The 21,170-nt window shown below is 43.1% G+C and overlaps 1 protein-coding gene across 5 annotated transcripts in view; it reads right to left on the bottom strand.

Annotated features, from left to right (window-relative positions):
* ubr3 (ubiquitin protein ligase E3 component n-recognin 3) overlaps positions 1 to 21,170 on the bottom strand; it is a 55,342-nt gene that overhangs the window by 29,565 nt on the left and 4,607 nt on the right. For 3 of the 5 annotated variants that reach the window (XM_049012045.1, XM_049012017.1, XM_049012025.1), the window contains exons 5-25: positions 20,905 to 20,942; positions 20,633 to 20,699; positions 20,411 to 20,541; positions 18,194 to 18,422; positions 17,102 to 17,281; positions 16,735 to 16,868; positions 16,395 to 16,481; positions 16,235 to 16,300; positions 15,443 to 15,532; positions 15,046 to 15,174; positions 14,908 to 14,960; positions 14,540 to 14,673; positions 14,329 to 14,413; positions 13,627 to 13,769; positions 12,178 to 12,274; positions 10,814 to 10,955; positions 8,624 to 8,728; positions 6,114 to 6,284; positions 5,612 to 5,644; positions 4,253 to 4,695; positions 1,820 to 1,908 (exon numbers count right to left, since the gene is read on the bottom strand). In XM_049012045.1, the coding sequence (XP_048868002.1) occupies positions 1,820 to 1,908; positions 4,253 to 4,695; positions 5,612 to 5,644; positions 6,114 to 6,284; positions 8,624 to 8,728; positions 10,814 to 10,955; positions 12,178 to 12,274; positions 13,627 to 13,769; positions 14,329 to 14,413; positions 14,540 to 14,673; positions 14,908 to 14,960; positions 15,046 to 15,174; positions 15,443 to 15,532; positions 16,235 to 16,300; positions 16,395 to 16,481; positions 16,735 to 16,868; positions 17,102 to 17,281; positions 18,194 to 18,422; positions 20,411 to 20,541; positions 20,633 to 20,699; positions 20,905 to 20,942 (2,646 nt within the window). The remainder of the gene's footprint in view (positions 1 to 1,819; positions 1,909 to 4,252; positions 4,696 to 5,611; positions 5,645 to 6,113; positions 6,285 to 8,623; positions 8,729 to 10,813; positions 10,956 to 12,177; positions 12,275 to 13,626; positions 13,770 to 14,328; positions 14,414 to 14,539; positions 14,674 to 14,907; positions 14,961 to 15,045; positions 15,175 to 15,442; positions 15,533 to 16,234; positions 16,301 to 16,394; positions 16,482 to 16,734; positions 16,869 to 17,101; positions 17,282 to 18,193; positions 18,423 to 20,410; positions 20,542 to 20,632; positions 20,700 to 20,904; positions 20,943 to 21,170) is intronic. The other 2 variants (XM_049012027.1, XM_049012035.1) reach the window with 1 other exon arrangement.

Below are 21,170 nucleotides of genomic sequence, written 5' to 3'. Positions count from 1 at the left end.
GGCAATTCAGGGGTAGTAATGAGGCATAATAACTAAATAATGATGTGATGTGAAACTGGTGATGTTAACAGGTGATTGCAATCATGATTCGGTACAATAGCAGCATCAAGGAAAGGCCTACTCCTTCAGGAGCAAAGATGGGCAGAGGATCGCCAGTTTGCCATCAAGTGCGGGCAAAAATCTTTGAAATGATGAAGAAAAACATTTCTCAAAGAAAGATAGGAAGAGATTTGGGCATTCCTCCCTCTACAGTGCATAACATAGTGAAAAGAATCAGGGAATCTGGAGAAATCACCGTGCACAACATTTTCCAACCTGTCCCAACTTTTTCTGATTTGGGTTGTATTTGTATATGAAGATTCTACTAGTAAGACCTCAACCAGAACACAGCGCACAACTTTGCATAATTATGGTTGCAGAGCCAGGTCAGGTAATATATTTCACAAGAAGCACAAATTAGCGAGCAGTCTATTGAGTGCTAAGTATATATGAAATATATGTATGAAAAGTACAAGAAATGTGAAGGTCAGAGATGCTTGTATTTAAATTACCACATAAAAATGTTATTTAAGGTTAGAGTCGATTCGCAAAATGAAACATTAAATAAATCGAAAGAACCAGTATTTCAGTATTGATCCTATCCACACATTCTTGTCGTACCGCTGCAACCTCTGAACGGGCAGGCATCGCGCGGTAGGGGCTTCTTCGATTGTTGCTGCCATCATAATAACAGTGTTAAGTAGTGCTGCATCACGATTCTTGCGATAACACTGAAATGCATATTGTGCATCCAAGTTCAACCGGTCCCGATAAATCATCACCATATCCCCCATTACTAATTATGAAGATTCATTTTTCACCTCTGTAATAACAAGCAAGTCCGAGTATCAGAAACACTTAATGATGATACTGGCTGAAGGACAACAGCAAACAACCTCCTTTAACAACAAAGCCATTATTCTTGGCTGCTGCTTAGACGTCCCAAGGAAAGTCAAGTTTTCTAATCGCAGACATATTTCACCCATTAAGCACCGCGTGTCAGGGGACACCCCACAGTCCCCATTGACACATGCTTAATCCAGCCCGGCCCGGCCCAGAAGCGGAGGTCCGCTAGGGGCACTTCAGACTAATTCCTTCTTCTAACAGGATTGGGACACAGCATTATGCGTCACCTCGCATCACAAAAAAATTTAAAGTGTGGCACTCCCCTCCCCTTTTGAGATCTTCCCTACAGATTTCCCCCTTCAAGGACTCGAGTTCACCACGTCCTTTTTCGTGTGAGTCACAGATTACAGACACGCATACCCACACTGCTCCCCTCTGCCTTCTCCCCACAGAGCATTCGTCTTACGCGGGGAGGTGGGGGGGGGGGGGGGGGGACTATCAGGAGCTACTTAAACATCCTCGTTTGGCCTACGTTGCATCAGTCGCTAAACACGGCCATGAAAAACGAGCCGCTTGGATAGGAGGGCATGGTGACGCATTCACCGCGTGCATCTACTGATTAGCCATTACAGATGCTAATCTGCACCATTTGAATCCTGCAGGCCCAGACATCTGCAAAATGGATAGGGAGCAAAACGCTCGTTCGCCCGCCAGTGCCTTCGTCGTAAGAGTCATGATATTTACAGCCTAGCTGCAACTACCAGGCACCCACAAGGCCCCTCCTGGTGCTTAACTACAGTGGCACTTACTGTCCCTTTATAAAAACCTGCACTTACCACACGTGTAATTGCTGTATTAGTTTTAAATGGGGGATTTTTGATTGAAAATAAAACCGTGAAGTAACATCGAGATAAAATGATTCTCTCCCACTCACCCACATCCATCGCCGTTTCCATAAAACTCTTCTGTCTGGATGCAAATTCTGCCAGTAACTTCTGCTGCCGTTCTCTGGCCTTCTGTCGCCTAGAAAAACAAAGCAACCAAAATACAGACACCACAGAGACAAACAAGGCTCTTTCATCCTCATGAATCAGTGACAGAAGAGGGACAAATTCAAAGTCACAGTCTCTGAAAGTGAAATTCTTATACGGTTAATGTATTTACAAAAACATTAGGAAAAGAGATGAATTGGGAAAGGGAAATTACTCACTGTTCATGGACACAAGACTGAATAAATGTACATATAAATGAATGAATGTGTCTCAGAATGAAAATAGTATCTATGTGAAGTAGTGAGGGGGGGGGGGACTCAGTGTCCTCAGTGACAACTGGCTGCAGAGCTTTGAAATTCATTTCAAACTAAAATGTTAGCCCCACCACCCCTCCCCCACCTAATTCTTACTCCTCCTGCACCCCACAATCTCTACAATTTTTACAATTACTGGGTGGATCAGCTGGAAATACGAAAGTCGATAAATGTGTTTTTACCTGAATGCTGTGTTGTGTTATGTAACTCTGAAACCATAACTATTAAGTTATTCCACATTCCAATTACATGCCAATTTGCCAATCTTTCCCTACCAAATAGGTTAACTGTATGTCTTGATGTTTATGTGTTAAAATGTAATTTTTGCAATTGATATTGTTTATATGTATAAACATTAATCTACTATTTCCCATTTGCACAACGACCAACACTGTCCATGTTGGTCATACAGACATAGAAGTGCCCCGTAAGGGGGGGGGGGGGGCTAAAAAATATGGAAAATAACTGGATTGGTCTACACTGGGGGGCCCAATATTATATGCTTTCTCAGGGACCAAACTCTTTAGCAATGCCCCTACAGACACATACAGGCCCCACTGCTATTTCCTTCCGAGATGAAATATTACTGCTACCTAGGATCCTAGATTATTACTGACTGTACTCGCAGAAGCTGTACAAAAAACTGCCCCTCAGACACAGCAGGGCACATATAAAATATGTATATTGTACCAGATCCCAAATGTACGAAAACTAAACATTTTAAAGAATTTAACTTTGGAAATAAGCTTATATTTAATATAACATTAGATTCATTAAGATAAGCATGCATACGAATGGCATGCATGCTGTCCAAAGAAGGGGGTTTGGCCACAATAAGTTACACAGAATGAAAATACCATGCATTATGAAAATAAAACTACCCTGCACACTCACCCTTATTAAAAGTCCACCTTAAACACCCCACAATACATTTCGCGAGCCTGTTACCAGATTGCAACCTTAATAATATTCCTAGTGTGGGGGGTGGGCGACGTTACATGCTCTGCTGCCCCCTCTGGCTACCGTTTCAATTCTGGGGCAATTTGTTCCCGTTTCTCAGGTGCAGATTTTTATCCACATAATGTTTTTGTGAAGCGGCAATAAGATCTATCAAACATCAAACAGAGTAAACAGATTAATAATACTCGAGTTTAAACAGAGTAATAATACTACAGTTTTCCTGTTCACAAGGTTATCCAAGTCACACATCTGTCACCATATGCCTCTGCTTCAAATTTGGTGAAATTTGTCTCAAAATATGACCATGTCCAGATCTTTACCCTTACAACATATCTATAAGGGCAGAAAAAGATTGGTCACATACATTGAGATATTGTGTTATTGGCTCACATACCGCAGTGGCTGTGGTGGCAGTGGGCCAGTGCTAATCCATATGTATTGCCCGAAGGCCAGAAAATAGAATTAACACCGCAAGCTCAGTTAAAACCAGTACAGCGTAGAGTCTGAGGTCTAGGTCTCCTTGGGGTTTCAGTTTACAGCACAGCTGATATGACAGTTAACCTCATAATGGAATCAGGCTTTTCCTGCAGCCTAGAGACGGGCCCACCTGACAACTCCACAACAGTAGAGTCCACATACCAAAGGTGGGGACATTACTTTCGTCTTTTGGCCAAATAAACCCCAGAAATGGCTCGTCACCGACAGCTTATGAAGTTTGCTACATCTTCATTAGCAAGCGGCCTGCACATTGAAGGTGAAGCAGGAAGGATCTGAATGCCTGACCGAATTAATCTTCATCTCAAACCCTGTCAGAGCTCACAAAATGCATCCACTGACCATGAAATATCTCAGCCCCTAAATAAGACTGCTACCTGAATAGTAGCAATTAGCCTGGCTGACTTAGAAACATGGAAAGATCAATTCTGAGATAAGGAGAGGACATGCACTTAAATCCATCAGCTTACCGTAGTAATTACTCAAGTCATAAGTCAGAAAGGATCAGGAGATTTGCGACACTCAAGTATTGTACAGGCTGACACGCCCCGCAAAAAGGCACATGCACACACACTCGGACACGCCCACTCGGACACGCCCACTCGCCTCTCCTCCTTGTCCATGGTCTTCTTATCAGAGGGGCTGTGCTTCCTGGGGGGCACAGGAGGGGCGTTCCTCGCGCACAGATCCAGGATGCTTCGCCTGCTGTGCCGGCTGTGGGCCGCTGCCTTGGCCAGGATGCGCTCGATGGCAGTGACGCCATCGCCATGCGTGCGGCGGGCGGCGCTGGCCGGCGGCTCATCCAGCCGCTCGGGACTGAATGGGTCCTGGAGGGCAGACAGCTTGCGGTGCAGCTTAAGGAGCAGGGACAGCATGCTCTCGCGCACCTCCAGGATCTCGGTGACCAGCGGAGGCGTCGGGGCCCAGCGGCCAGAGCTGGCCTTGGGCCTGACCGCCTGGTCCGCCTCCCTGCTGCTGCGGTTGATAATCTCCTGGAACTTCCTCCTGCGCTCTGCCACCAGGCTGAACACCTGCGCCTCCCGCAGGTTCTTTAAGGACAAAGGTGGCATGGCATTAGTAAGTCGTATACAATTCAACCTAGTGCCTCTGCATTTACTTTCTGCTTCTGTCTGTAAGATCAAATAAAAACGTTGCATAAAACCAGCCACGACAAGAAGCAACTCACTCCCCCCCTTTAAAATTGTGTTTAAAAAAATGATCCCAGTTGCATGTGTTTCACCCCATGTGAAAAAGGGCACTATAAGGAATTTTAGCCATGCTTATTCATTACATACTTATACATACTTATATCCCCAGCACCCAGCAGGGCTCAAAGCTGCTTAAAAACACACAGTTATGCTGTCATTTCCTGTACTTTCTGCATGGGTAAAGATACCGAGGGGCTCAAAAATAATACTTTTCATTCGGTTGTTTACTGCGAGGACCAAAGAATTCCGGATTCCTTACTAATAAGGTTTTAAAGTCCTACCTCTGCTAATGCAGAATATGCGGTTGCTTTCACAGAAAATTCTCTCATTTTCATTCTTAGAATAGCACAAGTGACCCCACTGAACATGAGATGGGACAATGAGGTGGCTCACCTGTACACTGCAGTAAAATGTACAAAAAAGTATCAATGTGAGCCCTCTGCACTAAAATACTGAATAGTCTGTAGTACTATATTAATCTGGCATTCAAGGCAAGAGTGTTAAACTCACCAAATATCACACACTGCAGCCTGACTCAACCAACATTAAATGTGCATGCTGTTTAGGAATGAGTCTATGAATTAATCTTCAAACCAGCCATAAAAACGGTGGGACTGCCTTCCCAGCATGCTGCCTGAGCCGCCGATGATACTTCGCAGGACAGAAGGACAGAATGCGACCCTGCCATGCTAATAAGGCATTGGACTAACATTTATTAAATAAGGCAGCAATTAGAAGCTCACACACAAGCCTCTACCTCACGCCAATTTCCAGTCAAGCGCCGGGAAGTCTGAGAAGCAGGAGGAGTGGAAATCAAAGAGGCCTTAATGGCTCAGTCACCAGCCCAAAAAAGGCTATAATACATTTGCATGGGGAATAATCATGGTTGCTGAAATATAAACTGCAGCACCCAATAAACGGGCAGCGCATCTGGAACGAGACATTGCTAAAATTGTAACACGTTCCACTGACACCACGTTGAAAAGACAGCGAACATCCGCCAAACCTTACGGTGCATATAAGCACATTTTAAGTGGGAGATAGCATTCCTCCACACCTTGTAGTAATGACATATCATAAAAGCATGTTCTAAAGAGAGAATGTATAAAAATATGGTTATAAGATGGCGGCATAGAGAAAATAATGACCTCAGAGCTGGTAATGATATAGCATATAAACGGGTTCTTATCAGGGAGAGAATGTTACAGCAATAAAGTACATTAAATCAAATGGAAATGACTGAAAGTGCTATTCCAGACCTGTCCCGCCGCGGCAGGTTCACTGCTAGTGCTGGCGGGGGGCTCCTTCTTCACCTCCGGGGCGTTCTCCGGCACCCGGACCCGCACGAAGTTGATGACGTGGTGCAGGTTCGACAGCAGACTGGTGCCAGGAAACCAGCTATCGTGGCAGTGCTCTTCGATGGAGGGCTCCTGCATTAGAGAGGAGCCGGTCTTTAACAAGGAATTACCCATGGATGGGGGCAGACAGGACAGTGTGCCTTTACCCGGTTGTAGATGCCAGTCCTGTGGGATACACAGATATCTGGTCAGGCTCTTAAACTTTCTCCCCAGTCAATAACGGGAAAGAGAAATATACTGTATTTGATGGGGCTGAAACCAAAATATAAATATTTATTACATGATAACTAAGGTAGATAGATAAGATAGATAAGATAGATAAGATAGAGTGACTGATCAGAGCATAAATGGGGTTTATTCATTTATTAATACAAATCAAACAGCAGAGCCTATCCAGACACTCCAATTACAAAAATCCATTTGAATACGAGAACAATTACTTATATGATAAACCATAAACCATGATTCACGGTTTGGTACAAACCTCGGTTTTGGGTTCACAGTTAGGTTCAATTCTGGTACCGCAGAGATCAATAGATTTCAAAGCAAATTCAGTTATTAGGAACACTGTAAACACAATTAGAAACGGCTGCAAATCAAAGGCAGTGCTTCTGTCAATGTATCTGAATAACAAAATCCAAGAGACACTCATTTGCTCATTGTAAAAATAAATAAAAAAAACAACATCATAAATCATAATGAAGTAAATCCCATCTTCACTATGACAAAGTACTGTCCCATATCTGAAGCCAAAAACACCACTATAGCTATAATTATTTTCGCCTAGTCTGAGTTTCTTCATAGAAGCAGCATAAATGCCATTGGGAGACTAATTGTGCTTTTCCACTGGCATTCAGCGACCAGGCCGAACCCAAACCATACTGTGAAGAAACACTAGTAACCCCATGGCTCCAGCCCAGAGATGGCACTATTGGACATGGTTAATGTAAGGCTTTATATTGGTGAAGTAAGGATTTAACTTGCACTTGTGGATGTAACAATGTATTGCAGTGCTTGGCAAAAGGTCTGCCAAAGTAATTCTGAGCCCATGTGGTTATATCGATTATACGTGAATAACGGTTCTTCGTGCAGTGCAGTACCGCGTCAGAGACATCAGAGATAACGGTTATTCACCTTAGGCTTACACCCATGCACCACTGAAATTCTTCCAGATTCCTTACGTCTTTTAATGACGTGATGGACCACAGATGGTGCAATATCTAAATCTCTTCCAAATTTTTCATTGAAAATACTGTTTTTAAACATTTCAATGATTGTATCACGCATTTCTGGCAAATTGGCGATCCTCGGCCCATTTTTGCTCCTAAAGAACTAAGCCTTTCCTGGATGCTGCTTTTGTAACAAATCATGACTACAATCACCAGCTGAAATCACCTGGTTCAAATCACTGTAAGCCTTTTTGTATCAATGTAAATTCATTTTAATTTGCGATGTAGAGTGTGTTCTGTTTTACTAAGTGAACCACCGCACTGATCGTTTTGCAAAAGCTGCTCTGGGCAACACAGATGTAAATATTTCCTTTCAAATAAAGATAAATACAGCCCACAGGCGTCGTCTAACACCAGGCTTCACTGGAAGTCCATGGAAGATTCAGCAGAGCACCCACGATAAATTTTGTTGAACAAGCATTCCACAGTATAACAAAGATATTATTATAAGCCTACCTTACACACTCTCCCCACCTCTCAAAAAAAAGTGACATGACTGAATTCCCCCATGAGAAAATCACCAGTTCCCCATGTTACATTTCGCTGACTGACTACCGAACTAATACTGATAAAATCTGCCGAGTGGGGAGCCTAGTGACAAAAACACAACACAAACTTTATTACAGAATGTGCAGAAAATTATGTCACATGCCAGTTTGAGAATCACAGAACTCTACAATGTTCCTGGGAATATCATAAATATTATAAAATATCCATAGAAAATGTTTACATGGCAGATGGCTATATTCACAAGATGGTGGCTGCAGGCTCCATTTTCATCCATATTATGTTTTTGCGAAGCAGTAATAAGATCCATCAAAGATCAAAAAGGGTAAATAAAGTAAATAGTAAACATATTGATCCTGTTCACAAACATAAATGTCTAATAATCTCATAATTCTCTCTGCAGTATAGGTGAAGATTTCTCCAATCTTCACCTATACTATGTTCCTTGTAAAAATAAATGGACAAAATTTTTATGTTATCATCCTGACGATCAAATGTTCGAGCTGCCATCTCTATGCAGCACTGCTTCAATTTTGGTGAGATTTGTCACATTTTTATTTTTTTTTTACAGGTTTTGATAAAAATATATTACAAAAAAATAATCCATGTAAACTTCTTACTGGCTTCTCTAGAATTTTTAAACTTGATATTAAAACCTTTAAAGCAGTCTCCTACCTCATCTTCCCTGTCCTCCTGCACCAGGTTGTCCAGGCCCAGCTCGATCAGGTACAACACCATGCACAGAACGTGTTCCGACATGTTTGAGTGATCCATGGAGATCTGCAAGGCAGCACTCGAGGTCAGCCGAGGAAAGGGTGTGATATCAGCACCCTGCCAAGCACTCTGACTGACTAACCATACATCTAAACAAAAACGCAACTGTTTCACTTTGTTACACAAATAACACTTCAGGACAGCAGGTACCACCATAGTTAATGGCCCCACTATTGTACCCTTTGCAGCCTCACACCAGCATAAATGGAGATGCCAATTAGGGATGGGCATTTCAGGCAGAATAATACTTGAATAATATCCAATGAACCCACCCTACCCCCACCATACATGCAGAAATGTGTATGGAGTATGGATCAAAGTATTTCTTTCCATACAAAATGAGATACTGCTTGCTGCTGCCAAGTATAACATGGAGAATTAAAACGTAACTTGAATAAATTAAATCCATCCATCCATTTTCTGTAACTGCTTGTCCCATTCAGGGTCGTGGAGGGACTGGAGCCGATCCCAGAGGGTATAGGCACAAAGCAGAGAACAACCCAAGATGGGGCGTCAACCCATCGTAGGGCACACTCATATATATACAAACCTTTCATTTACACAGGCACACCGATGCACAAATCAGATTGCAATATTTAAAATCTTTGTGATATTACAACAACATTTATAAAACAAAAAAGTCTAAAATATCATAAAATAAACTATAGCTAAATACAACTTATCATCATCCACCAATAGTGTCTGAATTTACTGGTTAAGAACATATTTAATGACACCCATGGAAACCTAAATGTGTGGTACCATTCAAAAATTCAGACAGCCAAGTCCCATACTAAGGAAAGTGATAGTGTTGCATCACATGACCTGGTCACATGACTTAGACACAGCAGAGATTGATTGGGAAGAGTCTGACCAGCAAGTGAAGAAAAAGTGACCAATGAGTGCTCAGCATATGTGGGACCTCCTTCAGGACAGCTGCAAAAGCATCCCAGGAGGCCATCTCATGAAGCTGACAGAGGTAAAGGTCAGCCAGTCCCTGGAGAACTTTGGGTTAAGAGCCTTGGTCAGGGGCTAAATGGTGGGATCACTCTGCTGACCATGGGATTTCAACCTGCAACCTTCAGTGTCTCAAACCACAGAGGTATTTAATTTTTTTTTGCTCAGTGCACAATTCCATACGTGCTATTTTTTAGTTTTGATATCTATTCTAAAATATAGACAATAGTACAAATGAACCTTTCTATGGTTGATGTGTCCAAAGTTTTGACTGGTCCTCTATATATAAAATTAACAGAAACAGCATGATCAGATTCTCTTGCACTTTTTGATGCAGGTCGTGCCAACAGATACAAAGCAGTACCAAGAAATTACTTGTTCAATATTGTCTCTATGGAATGAAAAATATTCCAGTCCCCAGTAGGGAGCAGAAACAGGGACCATCTGTGGCACTGGGAGAACCGGGTTGGGAAACACTGGCTTAATACAAATCTGATCTCTGTAATGGACTGGCTTCCTGTCCAGGGTGTCCCCTGCTTTGTGCTCTGTGCTGACCAGGAGGCTCTAGGCTCACAGTGACCCTGCACTAGATAAGCGGTTAGAAGAGGGATGGATGTAGCACATTTTCATTTGCACTTATTTCTTTATCTGTCCAACATGACGTACAAGTGAGGGTCAGAGAGCAGAGTTAGCCAGAGTCCCAGGAGCAGCTGGGGTTAAGGATCTCGCTCCAGGGCCCAGTGATGATGTCATTACTCTGCTGGCCTCAGAATTTGAACCTTCAAATTTCCAAGTAGGGGCACAACCCCCTAACTCACTGAGATAAAAACTTAGCACTGCAGAAAAAAATATCAATCCATCCATTTTCTGTACCCGCTTGTCTTATTCACAGTCATAGGGGTTACAGAGCCTATCCCAGAGGCTATGGGCACAAGTCAAGAAAATATCCGTTCTATAAATTGTATTTAAATGAGTAGCTTTGGATGAAAACAAGGGCTAATCAACAACAAAATAATAAAATATACTGTATATTAGAAAGAAAACCTAAATCAATCTATGTAAATCAATTCATGAATTACTTTATACAACTATAGCAGCTGAAACAGATTTCGCGTGATCGGGAATTTGGGTCACCTTGTAGAGGAGCGTGAACATCACTATGTGCAGCGTTTTACAGTGCAGAAGCTTCACCAGGCCCCTGTAGCACGGGTGCAGCGGAGTCCGCTCTTTGTAGGGAGGCCACGGGTTTCCCGAATGCATCCCCGTCTGTTTCAGGCTGGACCATGGAGCAAACACAACCGTTAGAGGGTGTTGGGAGTTCCGGTCCGGCGGGGAAGCCGCACAAAGGAAAGCTACAAAATCCCTCTCACAGAAAATTTCAAAAGCTGAACACTGAATGGGTTTAGGGAGATCCCATCGTTATTACAGGCAGCCCCTGGATTACGAACGAGATACGTTACTTAAGACTGGCTTTAAGCTGAATATGTAGGTAAATCGTAACGATAATACAGTAAATGTTCAAATGATAACACTATATAACAATAATAATAGTAATAATAAGTAGCTTCATATGGTACTGTACCATACCTCAAGCTGATGAACCACTGAAGCCGTGTAATGTATTCAAGAGCATCACAAAGTAGTGTAACGAGTTTTATGACTGTTCCAAAGTATGAGTTGTCCATGAGCAGGACGCTCTTAACCCAGGAACTGCCTGCACGGCCGATCAGCCACAGTACACATTACTACAGAAGAATCTAAAATATTTAAAAACATTTTTCAGTCACTTCAAGACTTACTACCTCCCATTATCAACATACACATATTCCAAAATTGTACTAATTACACAGTGATGCTCAAAAACTACTTTTCTCCCTCAATGTAATGCATAAAACAGCTTCTCTGTTTCTGAGACGGAACAGTTCACTGCTCCTGTAAAGGGGAGAACTTCAGCAGCTGCGGATTATCACAGCAGTAATGCCCCTGTAATGTCTTAACGAATAAACGCAGGAGACATTTCGGCACAGTCGGCAAGTTCACATCTTACAAACAAAAACCTCACAGCAGCCTCTCCTGCCCCCACCCCGCTCGCTTGATATGGAGAGGTCGCCACAGGTCTATGAGAGCTGCATTCGAAATATCAATCATCCTTGATGCTGAACTAATTAGAAGTAACCGCCACAACACCCACTTTCTACTCTCCACCCACTTTCCAGGGCGCTGGTGTGGCCATTGATTGACCTGCCCAGCAATGCACCCTTCTGGGAATAATGGAGAACTGGCCTGCTCCTGAAACCCATGGAAGGAGAGAGAGAGGTCCAAATGCAAGAAAGACCCGCATGCCAGCTTCCCGTCCCTGCCATCTTCTTAAGGAAAAGCTATAACTGGGGCAACCAGTCCCCTGGGCCAGAGTTTGAGGGATTCATGGACGAGAGCGATGGCGAGAACAGCACAGCACTGCTTGCTACATGGTGACCAGGATGAGGCCGGGGGCTTACAAGGCAGCGTATCGATCCATCGCCGACTGCACATCTCGCCGGTACACTGTCCGCAGGACCACCATGATGGGGTCGAACTCCTTCTCCCAGACTTCAGCTAGAAAATGACAAAACGTACATAATGTGGTTTTTTTTAGTGTTATAGTAAATTAACAACAGAAAACCTTGCAAGCCAGTAACATTGACAAGAAACATGCTTGCCTTGATTAAGGCAATGTATACGGACATGGTAATAGCCTGCCCCCTTGTGGTACGAATACAAAAAACAAACACGAACAAAAGCCAAACAAGCAATACAAGTCACATCTAATACAAAATAACATGTATTATCCTAAAACCACAATAAACCCATGTATAGAATTATATTTCCGATTATTTCTCGAAAAATATAAACTGACATTGATGAAGCTCATAAAAGCATGTTCTGCAACAGATAACGACAAACAGAAAATAAAAACAGCTGGGAAGAACCTGAAGATCTAGAAATTTTGTTTATAAACTCAGCTGACTGCATAAGAAAGAATGTTTTAGGCGTGAATCAGCCAGTTTGTCCAAAGAATTATTTTTTTGGCTTCTCTCATCAAAGGCTATAGAGAGAAGAAAAAAGAAAAAAAAAATCTCCAAGCTGCTTTTACTGTGTGACACAAGCGCCACCTAGAGGTAGACTGTTGAAACACAGAGCAGGAGGAGGTTTGTTAAGGCCCTTCTCCACCGCACCAAGTACGGTATTTTTGGTACTGTCGGCTTCCAGTCGAGTACCAGCACCAGAAGTACCAGTACCAAAGTTTCCAGGACCAAAAGTGCCAAACCAGCTGGGGTACTTCGGTACTTTGTGGTGGGACTGGAAACGCTTTCTTTGTCGATTGCTTATGCAAATACCCTGCCTCTGAAACACAATACAAACGCTGCCTTGAAAACAGCTACGAACTCAGAAAACGAAAAACTATTTTTTTAAAATTGCGATCAGAAAAAGAAAATTGGTCGGAAGAACAGATACAACAAAAAGACCAGAATTGCATGACAAGAAATTTAAAACGTATTTGCGTGCCGTCTCACTGATATGATTTTGTTGTAATAAATATTGGGGTATTTATAAAGCAAAAAATGAGTTAAATTTCTCACAAACCCGTCCAAGACTGATTTAAACAGCAAGGATGAAAATGATTACCATTGTGTGGGAGAACGCATGCAGCTCTCACACAAAAGCAGTGGAGGTAAATTCTGAACTGATTTTTAAACACATATTAGTCTGTAAAAGGAATAATAATTAAAATTGCAAAGCTAGCTAAGGTCTTTCTATGACAGTAAAAATGTTTTAGATGTTATAGCACTTCCTCTGCACCAAAAATACGGTACCCGGGGCAGGGGAAAAGCACCCTTAGACCTGAAGCAGGCACCTCTGGGAGGAAGGCAGCACCGAGAAGCTCCGGGACTGAAAGGATGGCCTACCTTTGGGGGTGTACATGCCCTGCTGCATGGAACCCCCGGGTTCGAACACCGGCGCCTTGAAATCCGCCACGGCAGACAGCATGGCCTCGAAGCTACAGCTTCCCGGGATAATGCCACTTTTGGGATTAGGATTCTCCGGGATGTGCTTTTCCCGTTAAGCAAAAACTCCACAGCTTTCGGTTTTAAGCAGACATGTATAAATAAAATGAGTGCCTCCGAAAACTGGAACAGCCTTTTTCTAAATTCTTACCCCAGTTCCTCCCATAAGAACAATAAATCATGATCATAATATTAAGCATTACAATCTTACTACAGTAATCAAACTGTCAATATCATATATTCATAATGCATAAGCAGATGAAATATGGATGAATGTACAGATGGATGGATGGATGAATAATGTAAATAAAACAGAACTGGTACAGGAAACTGGTTAGCTAGTGAGTCTAGATTCCAGGCTGTGCAAAGAAAAAGGGAAAAAAATACAAATGCAACAATAAATCATAATAAAAATCTGGACATAAAGCAAGAACAGCAGTAGCAGGATTCGTGGGAGTGGCTTTAAAACAAAAACCCTTCTGACTTCCCATGATGCTCCAGTACATCCAGGTAGACAGGCCGTGCATCACACTCACAGCAATGCTCAGCCCATCATCGACATCCCTCCCCCCAAGGCACAGAGTGGGAGCAGTGAAGGATATGAGGTCCAGCAGTGAGCTGTGAGTTCGGTCATTCATACACAGCTGGGAAACCATTTCCGCTCTGAGGATTTCGTCGTCAGCCATGCCTGTCTCAAAGAGACGGCAGAGTGTTACATGCCTGCTCTGGCCCAGTCAGAACACACCTGCTACTTACTACGCCCATTAACATGCCCCTGTCTTTTATTGCTTTTATAATGCCTAGCTGCTTTCACCTAAATGTATCCGCAAGCTTGTCAATAACACCAGAAAAGTCAGAGCGCCCTCCAGCATAGGCCTTTCTTGCTCAGGTTCCAGTACAGCATTCTGGTGCTGGGAGGCCATCGTTAACAAGTCCACTACTTTGAATCTGCAGGAGAAATGTGCGTTATCTTCGATCACATTCAAATACAATGGAGGTGTCACATCTCTCATTCATTCATTCCTTTTCCAGAGAGCGATTTCTTCCAAACAGCACTAATTTCATATAGCAAATGCAAAAATTCAGTTTAAAAATCAGGTCTCGTATTCAAAGGCTGAAGATCACACTGGCACAAAAGGCTTGTATGAAGCAGGTGAAAATGAGTGCACACATAAGCCTCACCTTTCAAAGACACATGAGATGAAATAATCGGGGTCCAGCCTAGATGCACAAACCTAGGAAACAAAGGAACTGTCTTTAGTCGATTTAGGAGTATCTGGGTATTCACTGCAGAACCTCCTCATAGAACACAGCGCTTACCTGGAGCAGGAAGATGTCCGGATCGATCATGGAATTGCAGAAGTGGGACTGCACATAGGTCATAGCTTGACCTTTGATCTGCAGCCCATTCCTCACCCACATGTTGCTGTGGATTTCTGACAGGGATGCCTACAATGGGAGGTAGATATGGGTCAAACTGTACAGCTGAAAAGTGTTTCACGGCAAGGCAACTTAAGAAGAAATGTTCTGCAGACAAGGGGTTAAACCAGGCAAGACAAACCAGCTGATCCAGGGCGTATTAGGAACATGCGAGATGAAAACCACCTATTCTCTGACTCTGAATACACACTGCACGGAGTGCCTTAACGGAGTATGAGTCTGAGTAACAGATAAAGAACACACATACTAATGCCGAATAACCCCTCTAATACAGAACCTGAATCTGCAGCGGATGGACCATGATCTTCATAAGCATCTCCTGGTCTGGAAGGAGGCTGTCCAAGTCAATGCCCTGACACTTCACAGCCTGCAAAATGTCAAATTCACTGCATTGGTACTGACCAGGACAGCCAAAAGCACACTGCATTGGTACTGACCAGGACAGCCAAAAGCACACTGCATTGGTACTGACCAGGACAGCCAAAAGCACACTGCATTGGTACTGACCAGGACAGCCAAAAGCACACTGCATTGGTACTGACCAGGACAGCCAAAAGCACACTGCATTGGTACTGACCAGGACAGCCAAAAGCACACTGCATTGGTACTGACCAGGACAGCCAAAAGCACACTGCATTGGTACTGACCAGGACAGCCAAAAGCACACTGCATTGGTACTGACCAGGACAGCCAAAAGCACACTGCATTGGTACTGACCAGGACAGCCAAAAGCACACTGCATCACCCTGGCAAGAAGTGAGGGGAGGTTTCAAGCTGCTTCCGACTCCCTCAGTTGTGGCTAAAGCATTAGGTTCAGGTTGGATGAAGCAATATCGATTCAAATGAACCCGACACACACGGGTCCGCTGGCACAAAGGCAACTGGAGATGGATGAGCAATGCTTGCAGGAGAGCTAGACCTACACTTCAGAAAGCCTGCTTTTGGGAATCGATGTGGGAAAGTCACCAGCAAGCCATGCATCCAACCTGCCATTTGCGCACTATTAAGCAACAGTCTCATTAGGAAGGCCAGGCTATCTGGACAGATGGTCTTTAATCCCTCGACTCACCTTGCTTAGAAACATGGCATAGTAGCGATGCAGGGGCAGGTGAAAGGTTAGCTGATTGGGAGCCGGCTGAAAGAACATATACAAAAACAACCATTCATAACGATTACGCAAGATTTCAGACTATGGCATATAAACATAACCGACGCTGGAAAAGCTCTACCTCGTCCACAAAACCAATGGCATCAAACCACATCTGTAAGGTTTCCAAACAGTACCTCACCACTGTTTTCGTGTACTCTTGTGTCTCCTGTACAAGGGTGGGAAAATAAATACAACTAACATTATTCATACCGAAAGCACTTAACGGAACATGACATTGATCAGAAACCGGCCAAAAACCCCCAAAAATTAACACAACCACTATGTAACTGCTACCTGAAATTCCCTCAAGGCACTTGTTAATTTTTATTAAATCGTTAATGAGAATATAATTAATGAAGTAAAATTTGAGCAGGTTTAAACTGATCTGTAAAGAAAGAGGGATGGTGGCCGTGTCTTACTTTGACTTTGCAGTGTGTCAAAAGGCCCCACATGGGTTGTGCACAGGCCTCTAGCTCTGCTGCAAACGCTGCATAGTAAGTCTGGGACTCAAACTCCACGTGCTCATTCAGTTCCCGTTTGTTCAGGTTCATACCTAAAAGGCAATGCGGGGACGACACGATCACACGCATTACTCGGCCATCACACACGCAGGCAAAGGCTAACAGGGGGTGCGTGTTTTGCAATCTTCCTCTGAGGATTAGGCGAGGTTTGCCCTACCTCTGATTCATTAGCAAAGGGGTGTAGTCAAGACAAATGTTCACTGAACCCAAGAACAATATAAGCACTAAAACAACAAGCTGGCATAAAGCCACTGAGCTCTCTCACCTTGGAAGAAGGACACGAAACTCATCCACAGAATGAGCAGGGAGTGGTCTTCCAGAAACCTCTTTGCTACACTTTGGTGTGAAAGAATATTAATAAAATCGCTAACTAAAGGCCAGTAGGTGTTGTTTTTCAGCAAAGGCTCCCCACAGTTCACCACCACATGGCGGCTGTTCTCCTCATCTGAAAGGAAGGCGAGGAGGACGCCATTATCGTCATGGCAAAGGTCTCACGACATCCTGACAATTCTGGTAACCCGCTAAGATAACGTTAAACCCAGTGATGTGAAGGCAGGGGTGCCCAACACGTTGATCGCGATCTACTGGTCGATCGTGAAGGTAGAGTGGGTAGAACGCATGGGATAAAAAATGACGCATGGATGAGGATGGATGACGCGTTTGACCGCGCCAGCTGCCGCGAAACTCCAGCAAGTGACCGAGTCGCCTCCAATTAGCCTCCAATTTATTTCTACTAAACTTAAGAAAGGGTATAAAAATGAATGGGGGAGCTAGACCAGGTAAGAAGCCGAAAACCTACCACTTCCATACGGAATGAATGGGAGGACATTTTGTTTGTAATGTCATATTCAAAGTGCATTTGCCTCATCTGTCAGTCTACCATTGTTGTTCTGAAGAAGGGAAATGTGGAGGAGCGGCATTTTTCGGACTGTTCATAAAAACTATGACATTAACTTCCCTCCGAAAAGGGAGCTAAAAAAGAGAAAGGTGAAGGAACTAAAATCCCAGTCCGATTAAAAATGCTTTATTTATCTCAAAGGAAATGAATAATAATAATAAATAATAATAATAATAATAATAATAATAATAACCCTTAAGGTGCTTAGCATTCGTCTCAGTTTAAATCTAGGAAATGGCAGTGATACAAGAAACTATTCAACTGAGATGCCAAACAGTAGAAACAAAGCACTCACAAAACGAGCTCTTACGAACAAAAAAAAATCTTAAGTACGGAGAAAGATGTGCATTTCCAATATGCAATTTGGGCTTTAAAATCTAACATGACCCTAACTGAAGTGTCTTGAGGTCGAATGACACGTTAGTCGTTATTCAATAGTCTAGCTAGGCACAGCCTCACCTTGAAGTTCGCATTTGATAAGGCAACTTTCCATCATATAGTGCAGGACGGTGACCATGATGTCGAGCAGCTGGCACTCCTCGGTCATGTGACGCGCCAGCTCCTCATTGCTGAACAGCTGTACGCTGATGTGCACGATGCGGTTGGACATGGTGTCTGACTCATGGCTCCTCATCAGCGTCTCCATGATGAAGGCGTAGTGCTGGACGAAGGTTTTGGTAAAGGCAATCTAGAAAGTACGAAGAGAGATGTCAGGCACATAGATTTGCTGGAAGGAAACTGCAGAAACGCCACGTAGTTACAGCACCCTGCACAATTATCGGCACCCCTTGTAAAGATTTGTGAAAAGGGTTAGAAGAAGAAAAAAAAAAAATCCACCTTTTGGTGGAAAAAAATCCACCTTTTGGTGGAAAAAAATCCACCTTTTCATGTCACACTGTAAACTTCAGAAAAAAATCCAACCTTTCATTAACATAAATTTATTCCAAGAAAAAAAAATCCTTCATCAAGACATAATTATCTTTAACAAAAACACATGTGCTATGACTATTGGCACCCCTGCTTGTAATACAACCTCCCTTTGCCAGTATAACAGCACTGAGTCTTCTCCTATAACATTTTATAAGGTTGGAGAATACCAAGCAGGGCATCTGAGACCATTCCTCTTTACAGATCATCCAGGGTCCTCGGCCATCTCCTCTGCACTCTCCTCTTCAGCTCAGCCCACAGGTTTTCAGTGGGATTCAGGTCAGGGGACTGAGATGGCCATGGCAGAAGCTTGATTCTGCGGTCAGCTAACCATTGTTGTGTTGATTTGGACATGTGCTTAGGATCACTGTCAGGCTGGAAGATCCAATGATGGCCCAGTTTTAGTTTCCTGGCAGCGGCAGCCAAATTTTGATTTAAAATGCTTTTCCTGGAAAAAAAAATCTATGAAAGGTTGGATTTTTCCCAATTTTTAGTGTGACATGAAGCTGCTTCACCAAAAATCTAACCATTTTTACAAATTTTTACAAGGAGTGTCAATAATTGTGGAGGGCGCTGTACATGTGTAATTACTGTCCATAGGGTGTAATTGTATGTGCGTGCATGAGATGGACTGCTACCCCATCCATGTTGTAGTTCTGCCATGTACCTTACACTACCTGGGATAAATGCAACCCTACACAGGATAAGCAATTGTATGGATGGATGGATGGATGGATTTGCTTTAATTAACCTCATAATTCCAAACATGTTTAACCTGGACTACGCCACTGCTCATTCTGCCATCGAAATCAGCACCATGACCTGCCTTCCCTGACAGCAGCATCCAAACCTCCAACAGACTTTCTGCATTTACACCCAGAATTTAACAATTTGGAGCATATAATTCAGGATTTTGTTAATCTGACTTCCTCTGCCAGTCCATAGAAGATTATAATATGTCACCTCATTTAGAGAAATTTCCCCTCAGAACTCTCTGAATTCAAAATACTAGTAGTACTCTGTATTCTTACTCAGCTCTTTTCCGTGTGTGTGTGTGTGTGTGTGTGTGTGTATGTGTACAAAAAAAACAAACAAAAAAACAAAAAAATTTGTTGCACTTTCTTAACAGTGTTCGGATAGATGGTATTCATAGCTTGGGTCCTTATTGAGCTAGTATTGGAAAAATTCATCGCAGCGTCTTGAAGCACTTATGTAAGTCACTCTGGCTAAGGGCGTCTGCCAAATACTGTAAATGTAAATGTAAAATGTTCATACAATAATACTGACACTTATAGGTATAATCCTTGAATATTCTAAATATTACAGTGATATTAGAACATAAGCAAATGGGAATATTGTTTTTATACTAAGATCTTGACCTTTGAGGACAATAAGATTGGGATTAAATGGTAAATGGACTGCATTTATATAGCGCTTTTCTACTCCTACGAGTACTCAAAGCGCTTTACATTTCATGCCTCACATTCACCCATCCACACACTCATTCACACACCGGTGGCGGAGGCTGCCATGCAAGGTGCCAACCTGCTCACCGGGAGCAATTTGGGGTTCAGTGTCTTGCTCAAGGACACTTTGATGGGGTCAGGAGGAACCAGGGCCCGAACCTGCAACCCTCCAGTTGCCGAACGAGAGCACTACCTCCTGCGCCACCATCTTCCCCGATTAGGCTACATGTCAGCTCTGAACGGTCCTCTGCTTTTGCACGCAAACATCTCCACACACACATACCTTGTAATCCTGATCTGGCAGCATATTCAGTAGAAAAGTCACCATCTTCTGTGGAAACTCATACTTAATCGTCCAGAAGAGAAGCTCTTCTAAAAAGCATTTATGCTTCAACGCATCCATTATGGACTTGTCTAGAAAGACACAGGAAATGGCTTTAAGTGGGTGGGTGGGGGGCATGAAAAGAGTGTGGCAGAGAGCTGGGTGTCGGCGGTCTGATGGCACCTTTGGTACTGCTGCTTAGCTTCACCCTTTTTCTCTGGCCCACGTTTTGGCCTCCATCCTGATCCTCCTGCAGGAAAAAGCAGGTGACGAGTGACACACCACCCCGCCCACTTTGTGGGTAAAGCTAATGAACAGTCCTAATGTCAGGAAGCACAAACGCCATAGCAGGAAGAGGACAGAATGTCGTAAATCCATGAATTAAGAGGAGCAGGGTACTTCATTACAGGCACACTTGCCCTAATGCGTGTGTCAACACTGCGATCAAGACTCACCTCTTTAACAGAACCTGCACTGGCTTCAGCAGCAGCACCTAAAGGGTTAAAAAATGTAAACCAATTACTGCCTTGCTCATAAGAAAATGTTTTAATACTCTTACGCAAGGGGGTCTGCCAATAAATATAGTGATAAACACTAATATTCTTCAGGATAAAATTTAAAATAGTGGGTTAGTGGATAGCAGCCTTGCATGTGAGGACCTGTTTTCCTTTTGTTTACATGCGTTTTCTCCCACAATCCACCTTCCAGACAGAAGGGAACT

The sequence above is a fragment of the Brienomyrus brachyistius genome, chromosome 1 (genome assembly GCF_023856365.1).
Source record: "Brienomyrus brachyistius isolate T26 chromosome 1, BBRACH_0.4, whole genome shotgun sequence".
NCBI lineage: Eukaryota > Metazoa > Chordata > Actinopteri > Osteoglossiformes > Mormyridae > Brienomyrus > Brienomyrus brachyistius.
Note: the sequence above shows the minus strand (reverse complement) of the source record. Positions and strands in the feature narration are given on the sequence as shown.